The 22,471-nt window shown below is 53.9% G+C and overlaps 2 protein-coding genes across 2 annotated transcripts in view; one reads left to right on the top strand and one right to left on the bottom strand.

The window, feature by feature from the left end:
• Fam53b (family with sequence similarity 53 member B) overlaps positions 1-17,336 on the top strand; it is a 79,406-nt gene extending 62,070 nt beyond the window's left edge. Inside the window, exon 4 of the mRNA XM_027930056.2 lies at positions 13,100-17,336. Within this exon, the coding sequence (XP_027785857.2) occupies positions 13,100-13,468 (369 nt within the window). The 3' untranslated portion in view covers positions 13,469-17,336. The remainder of the gene's footprint in view (positions 1-13,099) is intronic.
• A 3,124-nt stretch (positions 17,337-20,460) lies between these two features.
• Positions 20,461-22,471, bottom strand: part of Lhpp (phospholysine phosphohistidine inorganic pyrophosphate phosphatase) — a 96,740-nt gene continuing 94,729 nt past the window's right edge. Inside the window, exon 7 of the mRNA XM_027930300.2 lies at positions 20,461-21,280. Coding sequence (XP_027786101.1) covers positions 21,184-21,280 — 97 coding nt within the window. The 3' untranslated portion in view covers positions 20,461-21,183. The remainder of the gene's footprint in view (positions 21,281-22,471) is intronic.

Raw genomic sequence — 22,471 nt, forward strand, 5'->3', positions numbered from 1 at the left:
GACATGGGGTTCATCCCACGTGGAGCATCACTTTAAGCCTTCCTTTGGTTCCATCACCCTGCTCTGTTCTTCTGGGCATTGGTAGAGGCTAGCCCCCTGGCTGAGGTGCTTAGGCAGGGGCCAGAGCTTTCCAGGGCCCTCCAGCCAGATTGTGTTGTGTGGTTCCTTTTGCAGAGCAGAGGCATCAGGGAAGCTTTGTGGGCAGGGTTGGGCATTTCAGCTGGCCTGTGAAATGTGCAGTTTCTCAAGGGGGAGAGAGGTTTATTGTGGGTGGGGTGTGGTGATCCTGACCCAGGAGAGCACCCACGGGAGAGCTCATCGTGAACCGAGGAGGCTGCGTGGGTCGGGAGTGTGTGGTGAGGCAGGAATGGGCTGTGGGCCTGCAGTGAGGCATTTGCTCTTGTTCTGAAGGCTTGGGGGAAGGTGCTGGATCAGGTTGGAGACACGCTGAGCTAGAGGCCCATGGGACATCTGCCGGGACACATGTACCCATTGGGTCTGGAGCTCAAGATAGAATCTGGCCTGAAGATGGCCGCTTAGTGCCATGACTGCCAGTGGCACAGATCCAATTTGGATTTGTTGCTAGGCCTCAAATCTCATCACAGCTGGTCTCCATGTAGCAGCCTCTCAGGGCAGGGTGGGGCCACCTGAGCCTCATGCCCACGACTCTCTTACTATGGAATTGAGCCCAGAGCAGGCAGGACTTTCCCAGGCCACACCTAGTACAAGGTAGCCTAGAGCCAGAAACCAGCTGCCCTAGGAGCCTGTTTGTTTGCCTCCCACTACCTGCAGGCTGCTGTGAGGCCATAAGGGTGACTCTGGGGACCACTCTCAGTAGAGGGCAGATGAAGACCCAGAGAGGAGCAAGGTTTGTTCAACGCCCCCAGAGGTGTATTGAGACTCCATGTTTGATCGGACCTCCCATGTGGAAGGGGAAACACTTGGCCAGCTGGAAAGTTCTGCCTGTGAAGGATTGAGGTGACTGTTGCTTCTGGAGTTTTCTGAGCTGAGACCTGTTGGGGCAGATCAGTTATACAGTTATGCATCTGCAGGGTTTGCCTTTCCTTCATGATTTATATTTTATTGTTGAGAGGAAAGAAGAGTTCTCTTCCCCCAAGTTGAAAGGAAATCTAGCTGAATCTGACACTTTGAACTTGGCCTGTGCATCTCATCTCCCAGGTATAGAGATAGGACAGGTGGAATTGGGGTTCCATCTTCACTTGCACCATAATTATACCATCTAGCCCTAGTGTCAACAATGTGTGTGCAAAGTGTTTCTGCAGCCACCAAGGCTACTCAGAGACTGGTCTTCCTGGAGCCATTTGTGACAGGAGCGGCCTCCTCCTTTCCCTGAGGACACTGGCTTCTTGGAATGAAGCAAGGCAGTGTGGCCTGGGGTCTTCCAGTTCTTGCCTAGAGCAAGAAGCCCCAGACCAGCTCCAGGTGGGTGGCAGTAGCTTGTGACCCTCCACAACTGCAAGGGGTTCTATTCCAGGGATTCCCCCTTCCTGGGGTCTGTGTAAGCCCAACAGCCATCTTCAGAGGCTGCCCACCGCATGGTACAGAGGTCTGCATGTGTGGCCACTGCCAGTCGGGGATTGGCCCCTTTCTAACGCTTTCTTCTTCCAAGCTTGTGTGAAACTCAGGTTTAATTTGGTGATTGGGACTGGTAGGATTTTTTTGCCTACATAATTTTTCAGAGGGTGATTTAAAAAAAATGCAAAAGCTTTGTTCCTATCAATAAGGAAAAAAGAAGAGAAGTGTGGAAAAGAAACATCAGAAAGTCTTTTTTTTTTTTTTTGTATTTATTTTTTAGATGTAGTTGGACACAATACCTTTATTTTATTTATTTTTACCTGGTGTGGAGGATCGAACCCAGGGCCTCACACACGCTAGGCGAGCTCTCTACCGCTGAGCCACAACCCCAACCCGAGAAAGTCTTAATATGCAAATGGGGTGAGGGCTTCTCTTTTGAAAAATACAAGTCACCATTTGAAGATTTTAACCTTTTCTCATTTCTGACTTAGTGTGTCCCCTCCTCTTTGAAATAAATGTTTGCACACATAGGTCCATGTATTTTATTTTTGGATAGCACATCACATGTTTGAAAATTGGAGTAGCACGGGAGTAAACCCTGACCCCCATCTCACTTCCCCCACGGCCTCAGGTTCATGACTTGGTTTTTACTCTGTGTGTGAGTCAGTTTTCTGTCCCTATGACAGAAATACTCGAGATAACCTTTTGTAAGAAGGAAAGACTTACTTGACTCATGGTTACTTAGTCTTGCTGCTTTGGGCCTGTAGCATCAGCACAGTACATCTTAGTGGAAGTCTGTGGCAGAGGTTTGCTCACCTTGTGTTGACCAGGAAGCAAAAGAGAGAAACAGGAAGCGGGGCGCCGTGGCGCGTACCTGTGATCCCAGCAGCTTGGGAGGCTGAGGCAAGAGGATCATGAGTTCAAAACCAGCATCAGCAATTTAGCGAGGGCCTCAGCTAGACTGTCTCTAAATAAAATACAAAAAAAGGCTTAGTGGTTAAGTGCCCCTGGGTTCAATCCCTGGTACCAAAAAAAAAAAAAGAAAAAGAAACAGGAAGGGGCCAGTGCCCCAACACCCCCTTTAAGAGCAGGGCCCCAACAACCTAACTTCCTTCCACTAGGTCCTACTTCCTAAAGGTTCTGCCACCTCCCCATAGTGCCGTAGACTGGGGACCAAGCCTTCTACACTGGTCTCTTGGGAGACATTAAGATCCCAACTATAGCATATTCCTTCCTGTATGTAAATCTGAGCAAAGGGGAATTTGGATTGGTTTTTGTTCTCTCTTTTTTTTAACATACAAAAAATCGCTTGCTGCCGTACCTGTCGGAGCCTTGCTTTCCTGCCCGGTGACACGCGGCCGTTTCTGTGGCAGTCGCGGGCTGCTCCTCTCTCCTGGCTGCAGGCTGGTAGTGGGAGGAAGGGCTCTGTCGCCCCAGCCCCACTTACCCCTGCTGTTGCCAGTCCTCCTCAGCAGTGAACCGCAGTGCCCGTGGTTCTTTTGGATATGGGCAGTCATGCCCCTTGTGGGGTATGTCCCCCTGTGGGTTTGCCAGGTCACAGGCTTGTCATCTTGCCTGGTCCACATTGCAGGAGCATCGGTCAGCCCATCTGAGTGGTCCGTTTCCCGCCATCCCCTCAACTGAGTTGGCCGGACGTTGTGTTTTTGCCAGCAGGTAGGTAAAAGTGGGTTTCTCTCTGTCCTTTTAGTTTGTGTTTTTCTGATCAGTTAAGTATCTTTTCATATATTTATGTCTTCTCTTTACTTGCCCTTTAAAAAAACAAATGGAACCATTGGTCTTTTTCCTCTCAGTTGTTTATTAGGGAGATTAATTTTGCCTGTGGTGTGAATTACAGATATTTACTTGTAATTTTTTATTTGTTTTCTGACTCTTACTTTTGGCATTCTTGGGCTTTATTGAGGTATGGTCCATACACCACACAATCCACCCATTTAAAGAGCACAATTGAGTGGTTTGTGGGATATTTATAAGGCTGTACTGCAATCACCACGGTCAGTTTCAGGACATTTTATCACCCCCAAAGCAGCCCTGTACCCATTGGCAGTCATTCCCCTGCCCCTGGCAACCACTGGTCTGCTTTCTGTCTATGGATTTCTTTATTCTGGAATGTCATATAAATGGAATCACAATATGTGGCCTTTGTGTTGGCGTCTTTCACTTTGCATGATGCTTTCAAGAGTCATCAGTGCTGTGACGTGTCAGTATGGCATCCCTTTCTGTGACCAGATAATACCACATTTTATTTAGCTGCTCACCAATTGATAATGGCCTTTGGGGTTTTCTATCCTTTGATATGAATAGTACCGCCAGGAATGTTTGTGTACAAATGGGCATATGTTTCCATTTCTCTCAGGCACACACATGGGTCTCGTGGTAACCGAGTTCAGCATTTTGAGAACCTGCCCTGCTGTTCTCCACAGTGACTACACCAGTGTGCTTTTGGCGTCTTTTGACATGTATATGTTTTTATCAAATTTATTAATTATTTCTTTTATGGCTCTGGATTTTGAGTTTTAAACAGGCTTTTCTACCCCGAGAACTTAAGGAATTCTCCTGTTGCCTTCTGGTTCCTTTATGGTTTTTTATTGTGGTCTTTGGTCTGTATGGAGTTTATTCTGTAAATGGTATAAAGACCAAAAAAGGAGCCAACCTTTTTTTCTACCTATTTGTGGCATTGCCTTCTACTGAAAATTCTTTCTTTTCCTCTCTCCTTTGATAGTCCACCTTTATGCTTTTATTAAGTGATTTGGGTCTGTTTTAGCGCATTCTCTTTTATTTCATAAGCCTCTTTATGTACACAAGTACTAATATACACTTAACTATTGAGAGTTCATAATAGGTTTTAACATGTTATATGGTTATAGGCTACTCTTCTAGGGTTAGTCTTTCTTTATTGTTCTTCATAGAACTTTCCTGACCAATCTCACTTGTTTATTTTTCTATTAAAAACTTAAAGCAACTTGTCTTAAGACCACTGGGGTTGGAAGTGCTGTTGACATTTTTGGTTGGGCTTGGATTTCAGAATTCATTCCTTTTCCAGACAGAATTTCCCATCTTTTACCCAGGATGTGTGTGTGTGTGTGTGTGTGTGTGTGTGTGTATACTCCTCCCTTGCTGTTCTGTAGGATTTTCTTTTATTAGTTTTGTGAATTCTTATAGATGTATTCCTAGATATTTTATCTTTTGTGTTGCTGGCCTGTCTTCTTGCTCTTGAAAGTAGGTTTTTGTTAGAAACTAGGGCAGTTGAGATTAGATTCTATACCCAAAGCCAGGCTCCTGGACCTCTTTGCTGTGTGCTGCTGGGTGCCCTCCGAGCCCTGTGTAGAGGGGAGGTGGTGAGTGGGAAGGCGGGAGCTCAGGCCAGCAGCACACTTCACACGTGGTCTCCCTCACAATCCTATAGGTGAGACTGTGGCTTTACTGGAGGGGCTCTTATTAGCCTGGTGCAAATGAGAAACTAAGGCTCAGAAGTTGAGTGATCTGCCAGGGTCCCAGCGAGCTTAGCAAGCTGGGATTGCAGTCCAGGCCTGTGCAGCCATTTCCACTACTGTCTGCGGCCTGAGGGCTGCATGCTGTCCTGAGCATGGCCAGGAAGTTGAGAGATCTGATTTCCTAGCGGTGAGATTTGAGACAAGTCCTTCTCCCTTGGCCTCAGTCTGCCTGTCTGCAAAATGAGATGACTAAACCAGGTGGTGATTTGCTCACTTTTCCACAAAGGATTCCCATTCTCCGATGTCCTTCATGGAAGCCAGCATCTGGAATGGAGATGTGGGGCTGCAGAAGTGGGGCAAGGGGACCCTAGTTCTCAACAGCCCTGCCTCTTTGTGTGGCTTGTGGAACACCCAGCTCCAGGTGGCTGAACACCAACCAGTGGTCACCATCCCCTCTGAGGGCGCTGGAACCACCTCTGTGCCCCCAGCCCTACTGCAGAAGCCACCCGTGTCCTGCTGACCGGTTCTACCCTGAGAACTGTGGGCTCAGGAGCATTAGCTTTGGCCCCCTGCCAGAGCCCTGTGTGCTTTGGAAAGGTCCTTTGATTTTTGTTAGGCAAAGAATTCTCTTCACACCAAGTGGCAAGCAAAGAGATTGCGCAAGCCCCGTGCTGTGTGTTTGCAGCCAGTAGAAACAATCGCCACACTCCGGGAGGCCTTTTGCATGGGCCTCACATCCTTGGTGCTTGGACTGAGCCATCTGCCATTCTAGGCCTGACGTGGGCACTAGCACAGCATCCTGGGGTGCAGGCCACAGGAGCCCCGCTGTGAACAAGTCCTGAGTTGGGCAGCGGGTACACGGTCAGGGCTTCTTACATGCCTAATGGGGACCTGGAGGCTGCTTCCAACGGGAAAGATGGGCAGTTGGGTTTGGAGGTTGGGAAGGAGTCTGCCAGTGAACAAGGGGACATGGACTAGGCTGCCGGCAGGGCTGGCCGAAGAGGGGAGTTCACGTGTCAGAGAAGGTGCTAGAGCACATGTGGAGGGCAATGAGGTGGCTGGGGGCCCGTCACAAAGGTTTGGTCCAGGTCACTCCAGTGACCTCTGACACCTGTCTAAGCCAGCTAGTTTGCTTTTTGAGGTCCCTATTATGAAGAACAGGGATGGCTGGTGACAGTGGAGGGTCTTCTGGAACCCAAACGTTACCTTCCTGGGTCTGGCACAGGAGGTGGCAGCCTGGCCTTTTAGTCCTTGGTCTGGTCTTTGGATGCCCAGGTTGTTGGGTGCCTGTGCCTGGGAATGTCCCCCAAAATGACAACCCTGGCCTCTTGAGGCCATGGGTCATTTTCCTTATAGTCCTTGTCTCCAGTTGGACCCAAGGCCTCTAGAGTTACCAGAGGCAGGGTTCCTGCCCAGAGAACACGGCAGGGAGGGTGCACCCGAACATCACAGCAGCCCAGGAGGGCCAAAAGAGCAGGGGCAGCCAAGGCCAAGGATGGCTGGGTGGGGGGAGTCCTGGAGGGGAACCCCAAACTGGTGTCTCCTCTCAGCGTGACTCTCAGGGTGGCATCCCTCTTCTGAAACTACCTAGACCTGTATACCCGGAGGTGATGTTGGAGATTTCAAGCCTCACTACTTCTTCTGAGCCTTTTCCCTTTTCTGTAAAAAGAGACAAATGTTCCTGCCCTATGAGCCTGAACAGCCTACGCTGAGACAGTCTCTCTATAGTCTGTCCCCCACTGGTCTGGCATCTAAGGAGGAGTGGCCACAGTCTTTCTGCCCATGGCAGGTGCTTGGTGAACAGGTGATGGCCTCTGCAGAATTGAGTCGAGGAAGCAAAGAAGGAAGGCAGGGACCCCCCGCCCCCCCACCCAGTACCTTCTGCCTGGCAGGTATTTATTGTTCCCAGTGGGCCATTTGCTTCTAGAACCTGTGATCTGGAAGAACCTGGGATATTCAGTGCCAAAGTGATGGTGCTGCCTAGGCCCAAGAGGCCTCCAAACCCCCAGGACTTTATTTCCTATCTTGAGGGCTTCCCCCATCTGGGTTTTGCAGCCAGTATTTCCCTCATTTCTGAGGCTGAGGAGGCAGTCCAGGCTCAGCAGGGCCCAGAGATGACACTGCCCAGAGATGGGCTGAGCATGCTGCCCCTTTTAAAGAGTGGGCACCAACACAGATTCTAGCAAACAGCTGACCTCCCAACACAGGAAGTAGTGAAATCAGCTGCCCAGAAGGCAGGGCCCGCAGCACAGGAGAAGGGCTGCTGTGCTCTCCAGCACCTGACCCCAGACCCACATGGGGCAGGGAAGGCAGCCTTGGAGCAAAGCCCGCCACCTGACCCTCTGGCCCCAGGGGGTGGGGGGCGGTAGCTTCCTGTGGGACAGTACAGCCTTCCTGCAAAATTCAGATTTACCAAAGATGGGTTAAAGATAGGCCAAAAGTATGCACATGCCTTTCTTTCTTTTCTGAGATAGTTTTTGAAAAAACACCCCAGGAAACCACATGCCTTGCCGTCTTGCCTGTTTCCGTGCCAGCCCAGCGCGGATGAGCCTGAGAACGTTTCCAGGCTGTTGGCCATCCATTCTCAGGGCCTCGTATTTTCTCGACATTTGACAGTTCTGTTCTCGTGTGTGTGTCTGTTTGGGGAAGAAATGCCTGTGCTCAGGCAGAGCCTCGGGCCCAGCAGTGTCCAGCAGGGCAACGACAAGGCCAGCTAGGGCCAGGCTCCCACCCTGCCTTGTGGGCTGGGTCTGTCGATGCCCTGCTTAAGACCTACATGACAAAATAGTCCCTGAGGTTGGATTAAGAAAAGAGATGGATTGAAAAGAGCTGCGAATGTGCCAGCCTTGAAGAGCAGCGCTGCAGAGGGGCTGGCACTCCTGGTCTGAGAGAGGGGAGTACGCACTTGCCTGGGAGACACATCTGTCACAGAGGCCGAGAGGAAGTCTCACGTGGGCACTGTTCCGAAAGAATGGTGTCCCCAGCAACATGTGTGAACAACTGGACTCCTGACAGAGCCCAGTGGTCGGTCTCTGCCCAGGGCTAAGTATTCTGTCCTCAAAAGAACAGTAGCACTGGCAAGCAGGGAGATGCAGGCCTTACATTAGCACGTGGAGCACCTTGACTGCTGCCTTCGGCAGGCGGCAGGGTTCCTAGGAGCAGAGCCTGAGCCAGGGATTGTTGGGCAAGAGATGGAGGGAGGGAGGCTCTGGGGAGAAGCCCAGAGGGATGGCAGGGGTGCCCACGGGGGGGGGGGGGGGTGAAGCCAAGCAGAGAGGCGAGCACAGCAGAAGGTGGGCCTCAGCCTGGTGCCTGGGAGTGTGGCTGGCACCTGGGATGTGATCCTGCCCACAGTGAAGGGCAGCATGTGCACCCTGACTGGTCATGGACCAGGCGGGCAGCCCAGAACACTTCTGGAAGGGATAGCTGTGGACCCAGCACCATCACTCATGGCCTAGTGAGTTGGGGCTTCTGTGGATGAGGGGATCCAGCAGCCCCTGATTTACCACTCATTTGCTTTGTTTCCGAAACAAATTCTGGAAGCAGCTAGGCCACGGATGACAGTCCTGCTTCTGATAGAATTTATGCTCCCTGCTCTCCTCCTCCAGCCCTCCTCCTCCAGCCCTCCACGTGAAACCAAAACCCAGGGGGAGCTGTGCTGCATGCTCAGACATGTCACTGACCAGCCAGCCTGCCCTTGCCCTTGGACACCTGATCCTGTGTATAAAGATAAGAATCTTAGGTTTGGGAGCCTCTCGGCACCCAGCCATCATTCCCTGAAGGAGCTCTGCTGTTCTTCCCTGCCCCACCCAGACCTTGCCCCTCTGGGTCCCTACTTAGGAAACATGCTTTTGCAGCTCAGAAGGTCCTTCTAGAGTCCCACTGACATGCCTGCTCCATGGTCCTGAGGCTCAGCAGGGCAGATGACTCTGTACCAGCTGCAACAGAGAGCCAAGTATCTGCTGAGTTAATGTGTTTCCTAAGAAGCGGGTTCAACTTGCACCTGGAAATAAGGCCCAGGACACCTCTGTCTGTCCCAGGGCCCAGCCAGGAGCAGAAGGGGTATTGCACAACAAGTATCTGCTCAAAAAAGTTCCCCAGAGAAGGGTTGGGAAGCCCAGAGGAGACGGAGTTGGGTAGGCTGAACTGGAGAGCCAGGCTAGGGCAGCAGGAGTGGCCCTGGTCTCTGTCCTGGCTGGTTAAAGTCAAGCTCTGGTGGGTCTAGTGGAAAGGTCAGCTCACAGGGCCTTCATTCCAAAGTCACCCCTCCAGCAGGCTGCTGTTTTCTGCCTTTTGCAAAAAAGGGGGTTAAGGTCTCTGGCCACTCATCTGAAGCCACACAGACTGTTCTCACTGGGTTTTGAGATCTGGGCAGGCCTGTGCCCTAGTAGATGGACTGTTCCTGGGCCAGGCTGGGCCTCAAGAGAACAGGGGTTGGCAGGTGAGTGACATTTTATCCCAGAGCAGCAATTTCACCTTGGAATGATGTGTTCATGTGGTACTTTGAACTTACCCCAAACATTTTTGAGGCCTCTGGGCCTCCGTCAGGCTCATGCAACTTCATGGGAACAGGCTAAGCTTCTTGGGAGGCTGGGTGGGCCCTGCCTGGGGACGTAGTGGGCCCAGGTGGCTGCAAACCTGGGTGTGAGTGTGCTCTGGTGTCTGTCAGTGTGGGCTCCCTGGGAATGGGGTTCTGGGCAGCACGTACACTGTCCCACTGCAGCAGTCACATACCTCCCTAACTGGTGGGACAGGCTACCAGGTGGGGCAACCAGTGGTGGAGCTTGGTGTGGCTGTAATGGCTGAGCTTTGCGTCAACAGATTTTTCAAAGTGACACCTGGCTTTGCGGCCGAGGGACAGGTACCTTTGAGGAATATTGGTGTGGGGGGAGGCATGTATCCCATGGTGTTTGTGACAGGACTCGCCACCTTAACCTTATGACTTCTCATCCTGCTGCAGAGCAAAAAGGGCCCATTATTTCAGATAGCTAGGGCAAGGGTGGCCCTGGATGTCCTTGGCTACCCGTATCTGAATTCAGACAGGCCATAGCTCAGAGGCTGGAGAGATTTGTCTGAAGCCGGGGTGCCATGTGGGGTGAAGTCTGCATCTGTAACAGCCTGTCTGAACTCGGCCTTCTCCAGGTCCATCAAAAAGGGGTCCCTAGCACCCTCCTATGCGCTGTGGCCAGTACTGACATGGGTCTTAGTCGTTTCAGGCTGCTCTAACAAGACTAGAGCAAGGAACTGAAGAACAAGGGAAAATTCTTCCTTTAGTTCTAGAAGCCAGGAAATCCATGATTGTGACTACAAGTGTGGGGAGGTGCCATGCTCTCAGATGGCAGAGGGACCCATGAGCTCTCCCACGTGTCTCTTTTATCAGAGTCCTGATCCCACTCATGAGGGTGCCACCCTTGTGACCCTCACTCCCAAGGCCCTGCATCTTCATGTTGTGCATGAGGATGAGGCATCAAAGTGAGGATGTGGAACACACGTTCAGACCACATGCATAAAGTCAGGACATGCCACTGCTTCTCAGGGGGTTGCTGGACAAGACAGGCAGGAGGTGGGGAGGGTGGAGCCAGTGCTGAGCGTGGAGCTATCTCTGTCAGGTTTGCCCACGGCCTGCCTTGTCTACATTCCATCTTGTGGAGAACAGGGCGTGTGTTTAGGCATCCGCACGCTGAAAAGACATGGTGAGACCCATGGTGGTGTCAGAGCCGTGTCACCCATAGCAGGTCACTAAAGACACTCGGGCCTGGACTGGATATTGTTGATGTTTATTCTTGCTCAGCCTGGGATGGGAAAGAGCTGGTCTGGCTCCCTGGGCTCCTGCGCCCTTGACTGATCCTGGCCCTACTCCAGGGCTTCCTCCAGCCAGGCAGCTTGGCTCAGCAAGGCCAAGGTCACGTGGGTTGAGACTGTTCAGGCTGGGCCCTGTCCTGCTCAGGCTGGCCAAGAGAGATCCTTCCTTCACAGACGTGTGAAGCCTCCGCTCTGCCAGGTGTCAGGTTTTCTTGACCTGGAAGTGTCACTGTGGAGGGGAATGAATGTGCTTTGCACACGGAGGCTGCATCGGTTTCCAGGGGCTTGCAGCTGGCAACCCAGCCCCTCTCTCCTAGATCCAGTGCTGAGCCCCCAGAACCTCTTCTTTTACCTTTCCCATTTATCGAAAGATTCCAAGAGAAGTGAACTCATCCGACTTATTTCCTCTGAGCTTCGAGGAGCACCGAGCAGCCCCGCAGGCGCAGCTGCCTTCCTCCAGGGGGAGTGCCTTTTATTCTCTGTCTGCCAAGATGCTCCAGCAGCTTGTTTGCTGTGACAGCTGGTGGTCATCTTGATTTCAAAGAAACACACAAACACTGGACTTTAAAAGGACCAGGGCCCTTGAGACAGGTCTGTACTCTTGGCATTGGCATGTGTGTGGCACAAGAAGTGACAGGTACTCCAAGTCCCTGGGTACAAAGAAGATACCAAAGCCTGCAGTTCCTCTCCTCTACCTGTGTGTGCATAGCTGTTCTGTGGCACTCCATCTAAGGGACCTGTGGCTGTGGGTCCTGTTGGGAATATCTGGGGCTAAGCTGGGGATGTTTTTCACTGCCACACCTCTGTCCCTTCTCCTGCTGGACCAAGCATCTGTCCCTAGGGAGAAGAAAGCCAGTGTTTAACTGTACTCACTCGTGCAGTCTCAGGCCTATCCCTTCAGTTCATGCTCAGGCTGCACCCACTGCTCTGGCAGGCCTCAGGCTGACCCCACACAGAGGCAGTATTGGTGGCAGGGGAGCTCTTGGGCAGCCACACTTCCTCTCTGAGGCCTCCAAGAGCCCTGCAACACAGGCAAGGACTGTCACACATGTCTTTCAGATGAGCTGGTGAGCAGAAGCAGCCTGGAGCCTGGCCCTCCTCCTCCAGCAGATAAGTGGCTTACCCCCGCCCCAGTGCCTGTGTAAGGCCAGGAGGGCCCTTGCTCTCCAGAGATGCTGCATCTCCACCTCCAGGCAGGGCCTAGAACTCTAGAACCAGATGCCTGGATGGTTCTGATAACAGCAGCTCATCCTGTCAAGGTCCTATCTCACCCTATAGACCATGGGAGCTGGGGGGTGGAATTCCAGCCCCTGTGTGCAGCAGTGTGGCCTGGTAAGGTTGCTGTGTCACGTAGGCCTGTCACCATGAGCATGGCTATGTGTCAGTAAGTTCCCTCCTGCCCTGTCTGGTGTGGCGGCTGTACAGTGTATTCCTGTCTGAAAATGCGTACTTTACTTGACCATCCTTGCAGGGGATTTGGATGACTCTCTTTTTCATTTTGCAGTGACTAAAAGCATTCGTGTCAGGCCTGAGGGTGTGGCTCAGTGGCAGAGTGTGCTCCTAGGTGCTCAAGGCCTTGGCTTCAATATCCAGCACTGTTGCTGAGTCTTTGCACGTTTTAAGTAGTTGTCTTAAGATAAAAATCCTAGTTCAGTCACCCCTCTGTATCTATGGGTTCTGCTTCCTCAGATTCAACCAACCTTGGACCAGAAATATGTTTTAAATAATCACATCTGTAATGATCATGTACAAACTTCTTGTCATTTTTTCCTAAACAATACGGTAGAACAACTATTTACACAGCATTTACGGTACAATGGGCATTGTGAGTAATCTAGAGATGATTTTAAGCATGGGAGGATGTGTGCAGGTTCTGTACAAATACAACATTATTTAATAAGGGACTTGAGCATTGAGAAGGGGTTCCTGGAACCAGTTCCAGGTATGGTGGGACAACTGAAGTAAAGTGGCCAGGTAAGGACTCAAGTGCATTCCTGCCAGGTCCCCTTTGGAGAGGCCACACCTGAAGTGTGATGAGTGTGCCTATTTCACTGCGGGACTGGGTACCATCTTGTTTCTGCTTTTTGCCAGTTACATAGGGAAAGAGCTGAATCTTGCATTTCCTGATTAGCACAGAGTGTTCACTGACCAGAGCTGTGTCTTCATGAATGAGTCCAGGATCCAGTGGTTTTGCTGTAGCCTGGCAGACCAAGTGCCAGCTAGGTTTTAGCCCAGCTTCTGGGGTATGTGATCCTGGGTTCCAGGAGGGGTGTAGCCCTTCAGTAACCTGTGTGTCTGCCCCTCCACAGAACTGTCAGACCTTCAGCAGCCTCAGCTGCCTGAGTACGGGGATGGAGGACTGCAGCCCCCAGAGCCCCTTCGCCCTCCATGTCAGCAGCACCCGGTCCTGGACCGCCCTGCTCTCCGCCTCAGCCTCCAGCCCAGGGGGCAGGACCCCTGCTGGGACCCCGGTCCCTGAGCCTCCTCCCCACTCCTTCGACGATCACCTAACCTGCCAGGAGGACCTGTCTTGCGAGGAGTCAGATGGCTGTGCCCTGGATGAAGATTGCAACAGAAAGGGGGAGTTGGCCACAGCCTGGAGGGACTGCGGAGCTGCCAGGAACAGCCTCTGCTCCCTGGATGGCGAGTTGGACATCGAGCAGATAGAGAAGAACTGAGGGCGCCCTGGGCCCTGGTCCAGGATGGGGGTGCTTTAGAATCAATGGGCCCTCCTCTGGGTGCTCGGTGGACACTCGTAGGGGGAGCCCAGCTCCTGGGCCTGACAAAAGCTTCCTGAGAGGTGTTGGGTCCCAGGGAGATTGCCCACCGCCTCCCCACGTTCTGTGAAGGTGACCTGGCCCTGCCTCTAGTGGGACGTGTCAGTCTCCCCAGCTGTCGAGCACGTCAGCCACCAGGTCCACGGGACTGCCGTAGCCCCACAGAGCAGCTTTTTGGTTTGGTCTTTTCCGCCTTGTTTCTTGGGGGGTGTTGGACAGGGCTGGGCCCGTGCTGCATCCCTTGGGTGGGGACGCTGGGAGCCAGGCGTGGGCTGGGGCCAGGATCCCTTGGGCCATGTCCTGGTCCTTCTTGGCCTCACTCAGGTTCACTCTGGGAGTTGGCCCACAGCTTCTTTCACTCAGTTTATTCCGTGCCTTCTCTCCCAGGTCTCCCCGCCCCAGGTCCGGGAAGGTTCGGGAGACACCCCCTCCTGTAGAAACACCAGAGCCGCTTGGCCTTAATCCCACATGTGGGGGCTGGTATGGCCCCCGAGCAGGGAAGCCATGTTCATGCCCAAGGCCAGGGAACAGCTCTGGGTGCTTGTTAGAGGCCATCCACGTTGGATGGGGATGGTGGATCTGTGGGCCAGAAGACACACCCACTCACCCCACCTGCGGCCTGGAGAGCCTCCCCGCGCTCCACTGCCGCAGGGGCTGCCGTGGCAGGGCTGGCAGTGGCAGGCTTCCCCGTGGCTCCCATTCCCTCATTCAGGTGAGGGCAGTGGTACACGACACAAGCATGGCCTCTTAGAAGTGTCCTCAGGAGTCAGGAGCTACGAGCTGGCCATTCCGTGGGGCCTGGGATGGGGGGTCTGTGAACCCCTGCAGTGTTTCTAGCACATTCTCACGTGTTCATGGGCACTCTGGCTTTAATCCATGTGCACTGCCCGCCTCAAGACATCTGTCCACTGTGGGAGCCCAGGCTGGGTGCCGCCCCTCCAAGGCAGGCCCAGCCATGGCCCAGCTTGCTTCGCTTGCTTTGTGGCTCCTCACTCCCGGCACCTCTCCCCAAGGATTTGCACTCAGGCAGCTCCCTAGCCCGCCTTGCAGACCCCACAGGCTCTGCACTCTGGGAATCTGGCTTTTAGCAAACTTGGCATCTTTCGCAGGCAAGAGCAAGTGGGCTGGCTTGTGAGCAAGTGGCTCATTTTCCCATAAGGCTAAAAATAGCTGACATGTTCTCGCGAGTTCACCGACACGATCACGGGCACTTTTGTAGTCACTTTGCCTTTGCTCATCTTCGTGGATGAGCGAACGCCTCACTTCTGCAGGTCGAGTCCTATGGTTCTCACCTTTCTCCTAAAGAAAGACCCTGTTTGGGAAACTTTGTTTAAACCTTCACTTTTTACTTACATCCAAAGGGTGGTGGCTCAAATTCTGTTGTATAGTTGGCATCAAATCAGCCACAGGATGCTTGCAGGAAGCCCCTACCCCAGTGGCCCTCAGAACCCTGTGGCAGTCTCAGGCTGACCAGCGCAATGGTGGCACTGGGTGGGGCAGTGTGTGTGTGGGGGGAGGGGTTCGCTGTCACTCCTACCGGAGGCGCTGGAAAGCCAAACCAGAGAGTCGTGGCTCAGTGGACAAGGGCATCGTGCCTGATCCCTATATGGCCAACCTTGAGGCCCTGTCTTCTCAGAGCAGCCCTAGAGGTGGTGGGTAGTTGTCAAGAGACCAAGGAGAGCACATGCCAGAGCCTCCTGTCCCCAGAAAGCCCAGGATGGGAAGTTCTAGTATCTGGAGTGGCCATACCAACGGTGGCCACCATGGAACACGCCCTTCCTGTGGAAGGCAGAGGCAGGGTTCCCACTCCTTTCCCCCCAAAGGGCCAGCCAACGTTAAGTCAGGGAGTGGCTCCCAGCTGCCTTTCCTTAGGGCCAGGACAGGAGGCACCTGGTGGCAAGTGTGTGTCATAGGGCTGTAGGGGGGTGGCCTGTCCTCACATCCTACCTACTCCTACCCTAGGCCTGATGGCAGAAAGGCAAGCAGTGGCGTTTGCTGAGTCACAGCCTCATCCTTCCCACCTCCCCCCAAGCCACTTCCAGGGCACTGCCAGGCAGAAATGACCCTATCCCAGGATAGGGTTTGGCCCTTTCCAGTCTCCTCATCCCTCTTGACTGTTCTGTCCTACCAAAGCCCCTGGCCTAAGCTCATGATAGCAGCAGTTAGCTGCAGTTAGGGGAGGAGATGGCAGGTGTCCTTGCTTGAAGGAAGGCCTTCAGTTGGATTGTGGTTGCCTATGATTGGGCAGAGCAGGCTCCACCTAGAAGGTGCCCCCCCTGTTTTCTTAGCAGCTACATAGCCCAAAGGCCTTTCCTGTGCCCTACTCCACTGGCCCCAGACTCTCTATCTTGGAGCTTTTGGGAGGGAGGTTTACCTGGGAGGCTCCATCTGGCCCCCCTGTGGTTGTCCTCAAGGGTAGTGGGTGTCCCTCCCACCAGCATGGTGGCCCCGGCCAGCAGCAGCAGAAGCAGGAGCCTTACCTTCATCAGGCCTGCGTGTGATTCCTGCCTCCACACAGAGGCAGAAGAAGTGCAGGACCTGGAAGGTGGGCTGTGCCCGGCTGCCTGCCTGCTCAGAAGGCCCCAAAGGATGAGAGCAGGGCTGGGCTCCAGCAAGGCTGGTGGGAAGAGGGGCTTCCTGTCACGTGGCACACCCCACTCACTGCAAAAGCCACTGGACTGACAGGAGCTGCCGTCTGCCTGGGCACCAGGCCTGGGTTCAGGGCTGCAGCCTCGCTGTTTACATGACCGCACACCCTCTTGCCTTATTCGCAGGTGGTGGGCCGCAGCCTGGCCCAGAGTCCATGGGCAGATGCCTGCAGGTCCCCAGGGCGCTTGTCCTGACCATACATACGGATTTTCATCCTCAGAAAGCCTTACTTTTCAACAAAATTTTTGTAGCAGCAAAGTTTTGTGAATTTGTATGCTGAAAGAAAATTTCAATAAAGGAAAAGTCACATTAAAAAGAAAACAAACCCCAGTTTCCAGTAGGGTCTCCTAATGCAGAGGGGGGTGATTTTCCACACTCGGATGTGGCTGAGGTGCATTCAGGGCACTGCCTGTCCCGGCAAGCTTCCATAGCAGTCCGCACACCCCAGGATCCTGCGCCCATTCCCGCCGAGGGTTAAAGGCACATGTGCTCTGTGGCCAGGGGTGGTCAGCTGAACCACGACCGCCTGTGACATCACCACCTGGGATGGTGCCACCCAGCCGGGTGCCGGGGCTCGGGGAGCCCTGGAGGGCACACACATGGCCTTGTGCAGGCCATGGCGTGACACCCCACCTCAGCCATGCTGCAGTCACATCCCTTCCATGGTGCCAGCCAGAGGAAACCATGCCTCTTTAGAGATGTTTTTTGAAAAAAATTACAGACTGAAATGGAGCTCTTGTAGCCTAGGTAGGATAGTCTGACCTTCTAGCATAGTCTTGTTGGCAAATGAATTGTGATGTCAGTACGTGAGGGCGATGTCCGGGGCTCGGGTGACAGGTGGCATCTGGTCTGTGCTAGGGTTGTGCTTTTTCCCGACTGGCCCCGCGGTGTTGGTGTTGCAGAGCTTCAGGAAGTGTGGCGACCAGTGGATTGCTGGGCCAGGCCCCTGCTGGGGCAAGGCCACAGTGTGCAGAGGGTGCTGGGTCTGTCCCCCACCGCCACCCACCGCAGCCTGTCCTCCCTGCGCAGGCCATAACTGTCTTGCACTAGAGCCGCTCTAGTCTCAGGAATTTGCTTGTTACTTTTACTGTGTAAATAAAGCTTCCTGGTTCATACCCAACTGCCTGGGCACGGCTGTGTAGTTTCTTTTGGGTGTGGAGAACGGGTAGGCCCTCCTTCCCTCTGCCACGGAGCATTAGCTCCATGCTGTCAAGGGCATGGGCTGTTCCCTTCTCTTCCCTTCACGCTTCAGAGTTGGGATCTGTCGCACAGCCAAGGAGGGGTCCCAGTGCAGGACCACTGTGGGAGAATTAGTGGAGCAGGGCTGCAGGCTCTCTGGTGGGCTAGCACCAGAGCAGTGTGTGTGCATGTTTGGAGGTAGACAAGTCCAGCCAGGAGCCACAGAGCTGGGCGGGTAGAGGGGAGACAGCCCTCGGTAGTTCCAACCTTGCTGAGAGGCAGGGGTGCCAGCAATGTGCATTGGGCCTTGCCACCAGGGAGCCTCCAGTCTGACCTGGCCTGGACTCTGCAGCACCCTGTGTGGCCAGTCTGCCTCTGTCCAGCAGGGTAGCCCAGGGATGGCACAGGCTGGGCTTCTAGCCGAGGGCCTTTGCTCTCATCAACAGCTGTAGGGCTCAGGCCTCTGCTGCTCAGCCCAGTGTGGGCACCCAGTCTTCTGCCTGGCCTCTCAGACCAGGTAACCAAGCTTAGGAGATTCAGGGTGTCGGCAGCCTTGAGGACAGGTGTGGTCACTTTCAATAACACAACACTCACTCCAGCTTAGCTCAGCCCATCTATGGCTGCCCCACTCCCTACCCTAGAGCCTCCCCCAGGCCATCTTCTGAACCTCACGGTTTGCTTAGACTGGGACACCGCCCCCGCACGGCTCTAGGACTCACAGGGTAGCAGCTCCACCCTCTGCTTGGCATCGGGGCCTTACCCCTCTGCAGTCCCCAAGCCAGGCCAGCGCATAGATACACCTGATGTAAGGGCTTCTCGACCTTGAAAAAGTATGAAAACCCCTGCTGCACTGGACAGAGCATGGACGGCTGGCTGGAGGAAATGCCCGCTGGGACAGTGGCCAGGCTCCAGGTGATTTATGGTTTCTTTTATGCTTTTCTGTTAGAAACAATACATATTATAAGAAATCTATAATCTAAAAAGTCAAAACTCAAGAGAGATAATGCAAAGTGCCCAGTATATTCATTTCCAGAGAGGAGAGGCTGTTGCCAATCACGCTGGAATGGGAGGTGAACCCATGAGCTCTTGCTGGCTCTCCTGGCCCCACTTCTGTCCTAAGATGAGCATGTAGGAGGCCTTCTGCCTGCCTGACCCAGCTGCTGGGCGGGGGCAATAGAGGGAGGGCCTGCAGTAGCCAGGGCCAGGCTCCCTTGCTACACCCCAAAGGCTGGTAACTATGAGCAGCTGAAGGGACCCAAGGAGGGGGGGGGTCACTTGTCATTTCTGGGCAGCATTGTCACTTTTTGAGCCGCGGGACAAGGGGCCATCTGCTCCAGAGGGGATGGTAAATCCTGTTGAGGGATTTAACAGATGAGGTAACCAAGGCTCAGGGCTACATGATTCCCCACAGGTAGCACTGAACCCCAACCCCCAGAATTGTTCATCTGGAGAGAGAAGATACCCATGCACAGGCTCTGCTGGAAAATCAGCCCTGGGGTCACCACAGGCCATCCCCACGGGAGAATTTCAGGAGGAGTGGGGGTAGCACTTGAGAAGTCACCAGAAATGGCATGGGACGAGGAGCCAGGCCTTGATGGGAGCTCCAGTCTCCACTGTGCCTCTTTTGCTGGCCCTCGGGCTTGTCACTTCATCTTCTGTACCTCGGCTGCCTTATCTGGAAAATGCTGGTAGTGACAACACCACTTCTTGCCTACTGCAGCCCCACGGGTGGTTGTTCTCTGCACCCCTCTCCTGGGCAGCGACTAGAAGACAGACCAGCCTCCCTCCTCCAGAGGGTGCTGCCCGGGCTGCAAATTCCTACCAAGGAGAGCAGGCGAGGCAAGGCCCTGAGAATGAGAGAAGAGGAAACCCAAACTCCACAGAATGTGTTCACAGCGTGCTGCAGGCCCAGCCCACGCTCGCCCTCCCGCTGCTGGCCTCCTCCCACTCTGACAGGTGGCCATGGGGGTTCCAGCAGGGAGCCGGCTGGCTGCGGACTTTCCAACTAAAAGTCCAAAGGCCCCCCTCAAATGCCAGTGACACTGCCCTGGCCAGTGGCCTCTCATCTTGAAAAGACTCTGCCACCATCTTCTGATCCTGACTGAATGGTTGCCAGCCTGCTGGGCAAGGCCCTGGGCTCCCAGCTGCTGTGCCGAAGACTCGGGCTCCGGTTTCTGGTTGCTATGCTTGGTCACTGTCTGCCTTTGTCTAACGCAAGTCCTCTTATGGGGATCCCTGGCTTCTCTTATTTGAAGTTATCTCCCAAGATTTATCACTGGCTTCTGAATTGATTGGGGGAGAAACAACAATCAAGTTACCCACTCAGCTTATTGATTTTGAAACCTGAAACTTGGTTTAAGAGTGAATTTGTCCTGTAGGCTTTGCGGGGAGGCTTGCTCCCCTGGTCTGAACAGGGCTCTCTCCACCACCAGGCTCAGGCTGCTCCGAGTAAAGGCTGTGATTGAGATATCTGAGTTTTCCTCAAAGATTCCTTGTTGACAGCCTGATCCCTAGTGGGTGGTATTAGGGCCTTTAAAATTGGGGCCTAGTGGGTGGTCCTTAGGCCAATTGTGGGCATGGCCTTGGAAGGGATTATGGAATCCTGATCTCTCTAGCTTCCTTCCAGGTGACCTCCTCGTGGTCCTGAACATGCTCCTGCCAAGATAGTAAGAGGTCCTTACCAGAGCCTAGCTGATGCCAATACTATGTCACTGAGGCTCCCAAACTGAGCTAAATAAACCTCTTTTCTTATATAAAAGTAAGCCTGCCTCAGATATTCTATTGCAGCAATGTAGAAGGAACTAATTTGGAAGGCATTACCAGTTTTCTCTGGCCTATCATCTCCCAGGTGTGGCTAAGGACAGCTCACTGTCCCCTCTGAGCCTCAGTTTCCTCATCTGTTAAAGGGGTAAGAACAGGTGAAGGGTTTCATAGCAGCCTTTGCCCCTCTGACATTCAGTGGCTCCAGCTCAGGACAGGACCAGGGATAGTGCGTGAGACTCCACTCAGGCACCCACTCTCTCCCCACAGGGCTCTTTGTGGTAGTCAAAGCCTGAGTCAAAGGCTGCTATTCAAGGCCAAGTTTATTGAGCCGTTAGTTCATTCTGTCTAGTCTGGTCCAGAGTACCCTCTGTGTATGCAACCTTAACCTCTGTAGTATGGTACCCTTCAAAGTGCCCCTGGGAGCTACCCCCAGCCTATCTGCAGTGTGACTCGCAGGGAAAGGAAAAGCCGTGGGCTGGCCCTAGGTGGGGTGCCCAGCAGGCCTAGGCAGGCTGGTTCGGCTCTGAGCTGCTTGATGTGCCCAGGAGGCCCCTGTTTTTTCTCCAGGCACCTCACTTGGCTGCAGAGAGCCTGGTGAGGGGGCAGCATCCTCTACACCCAGCTAGGTGGAGCTCACTGCACTCAGTGACCAGGTGTGAATGGTGCATGAGTGAGTCCAGGACAACCCCAGGGAGAGCCTCCAGCCCTGCTCAGAGGACTTTCACTCTCTGGAGGCCTGGCAGGTCTGTCCCCCCCTTTGGACATCACCAAGGCAGAGGCATGGCAGGGCCAGGCAGGCGAGCACATCATGTGGGTCCTGAGCAAACCTCTGCCCAGGAGCCCAGGGAAGCATGCTGAGGGGTGCTGAGGGACGGTCTGGTTGGCTGTGGTGCAGGAGCCTGGTAGCCCAGCAGGGCCTTCCCCTCAAAGAGGGCAGAGGGTGGGGCTGTCAGGGATTTGGGTGTCCTGAGAACCGGGGGAGGAGGGACAGTAATGGAAGGAGGCTGTACCCTCCCTGAAGGCTGTCACTTGTCCGCATGCTGCAGCAGCAGGTCCACAGCCTCTGCAAGGTTGTCCACGTACCCATCAGCCTTCACTTCTGGATGGTACTCATCACTGGGCCTGAAAACAGAGATAGATAGGTCAGTCTGATAGAATATTAGCCCATTTCTCATTATTATACCAAAATACCTGAGGCTAGGCCACTTTATAAACAGGCTATTTAGTTCAATTTTGGAGGCTGAAAGCCCAAGACCAGGCCACTGCCTAGGCCTCTATTGAGGGACTGAAACAGATGGCATTATGGCAAGGCTCGGGCTTTCTAACAAGCCATTCTTGAAAACACAAACTCAGGGTCCCTCGGGAGCCACAGGAATCCTTCCTGAGCAGCACCCAGTGACCTCCTACTAAGCCGCACCTCTGGAAGTTACTAGCACCTCTCACACTGCACTTGGGGAACAAGCCCCTTATCCAAACAGCAGTCAGTGGACCTCTCTGAAGCCCTGAAGCCGTACCTGGTGGACACAGAGAAACTGCCTTCTGGCCCCGAGTACAGGCCTACCCTTACCCCAGGGGACCTCCAGGCCCGTGCCCTCGCTTCCCTCTTCCTCCACTTGGGTACACATGCCTCCCTGACTGTTCCTTCTGCCCGGACACCTTCCCAAACCAATTCCCATCGATCCTGTTTAACCCTGTGGCAGAATGGCCAGTACCTCAGCCCTATCCCGGCCTCCAGTAGAAGCGTCACACTGGTGAGAGCAGGACCCTGACTGTACCCTGCCCTCGGCTCTCTGGGGACTTGCCCTACATCCTGCCTGGCCTGGCCTAGTACCAGTGGAGAGAGCATGGTACTAGGGGCAGCTGGGTGATGGAGGACGCACCTCTTGCCTGCCCAGTGCTGTGGCCCCAGGGTGTCCGTGAGAGCCATGTACCATTTCAAGGTCACTCCTGCCAACAAAAGAGGTGCCCAGGCTCCTGGTAAAGTCACTCTCTGGCTGGGTTCTAGGGACTGGAGCCCCCAGAAGATACCTGTTGACTAGATGTCCTGAGGCCTTGGTGAATGCCAACGAGGTACAGAGGCCAGTGGGGCCCTGCCTGGGGCTTCGTGGATGATGGGCCATGGGCTATATCCTAAAGTCAGGGGGCTATAGGTACACGTAGGTTGGGGAGGAGGAGCCCCAGTCATAGGAGTACCTCTGGGTGTGCTCATCTTGACAAACCATTTGAGGAGGTGGGACCTCATCCCAGAGATCATGGGGAGCCCCAGTGGGTCTGTGGGCCACAGTAACATCCTGGTCACCTCCACGGTGCTCC

The sequence above is a fragment of the Marmota flaviventris genome, chromosome 4, assembly GCF_047511675.1.
Source record: "Marmota flaviventris isolate mMarFla1 chromosome 4, mMarFla1.hap1, whole genome shotgun sequence".
NCBI lineage: Eukaryota > Metazoa > Chordata > Mammalia > Rodentia > Sciuridae > Marmota > Marmota flaviventris.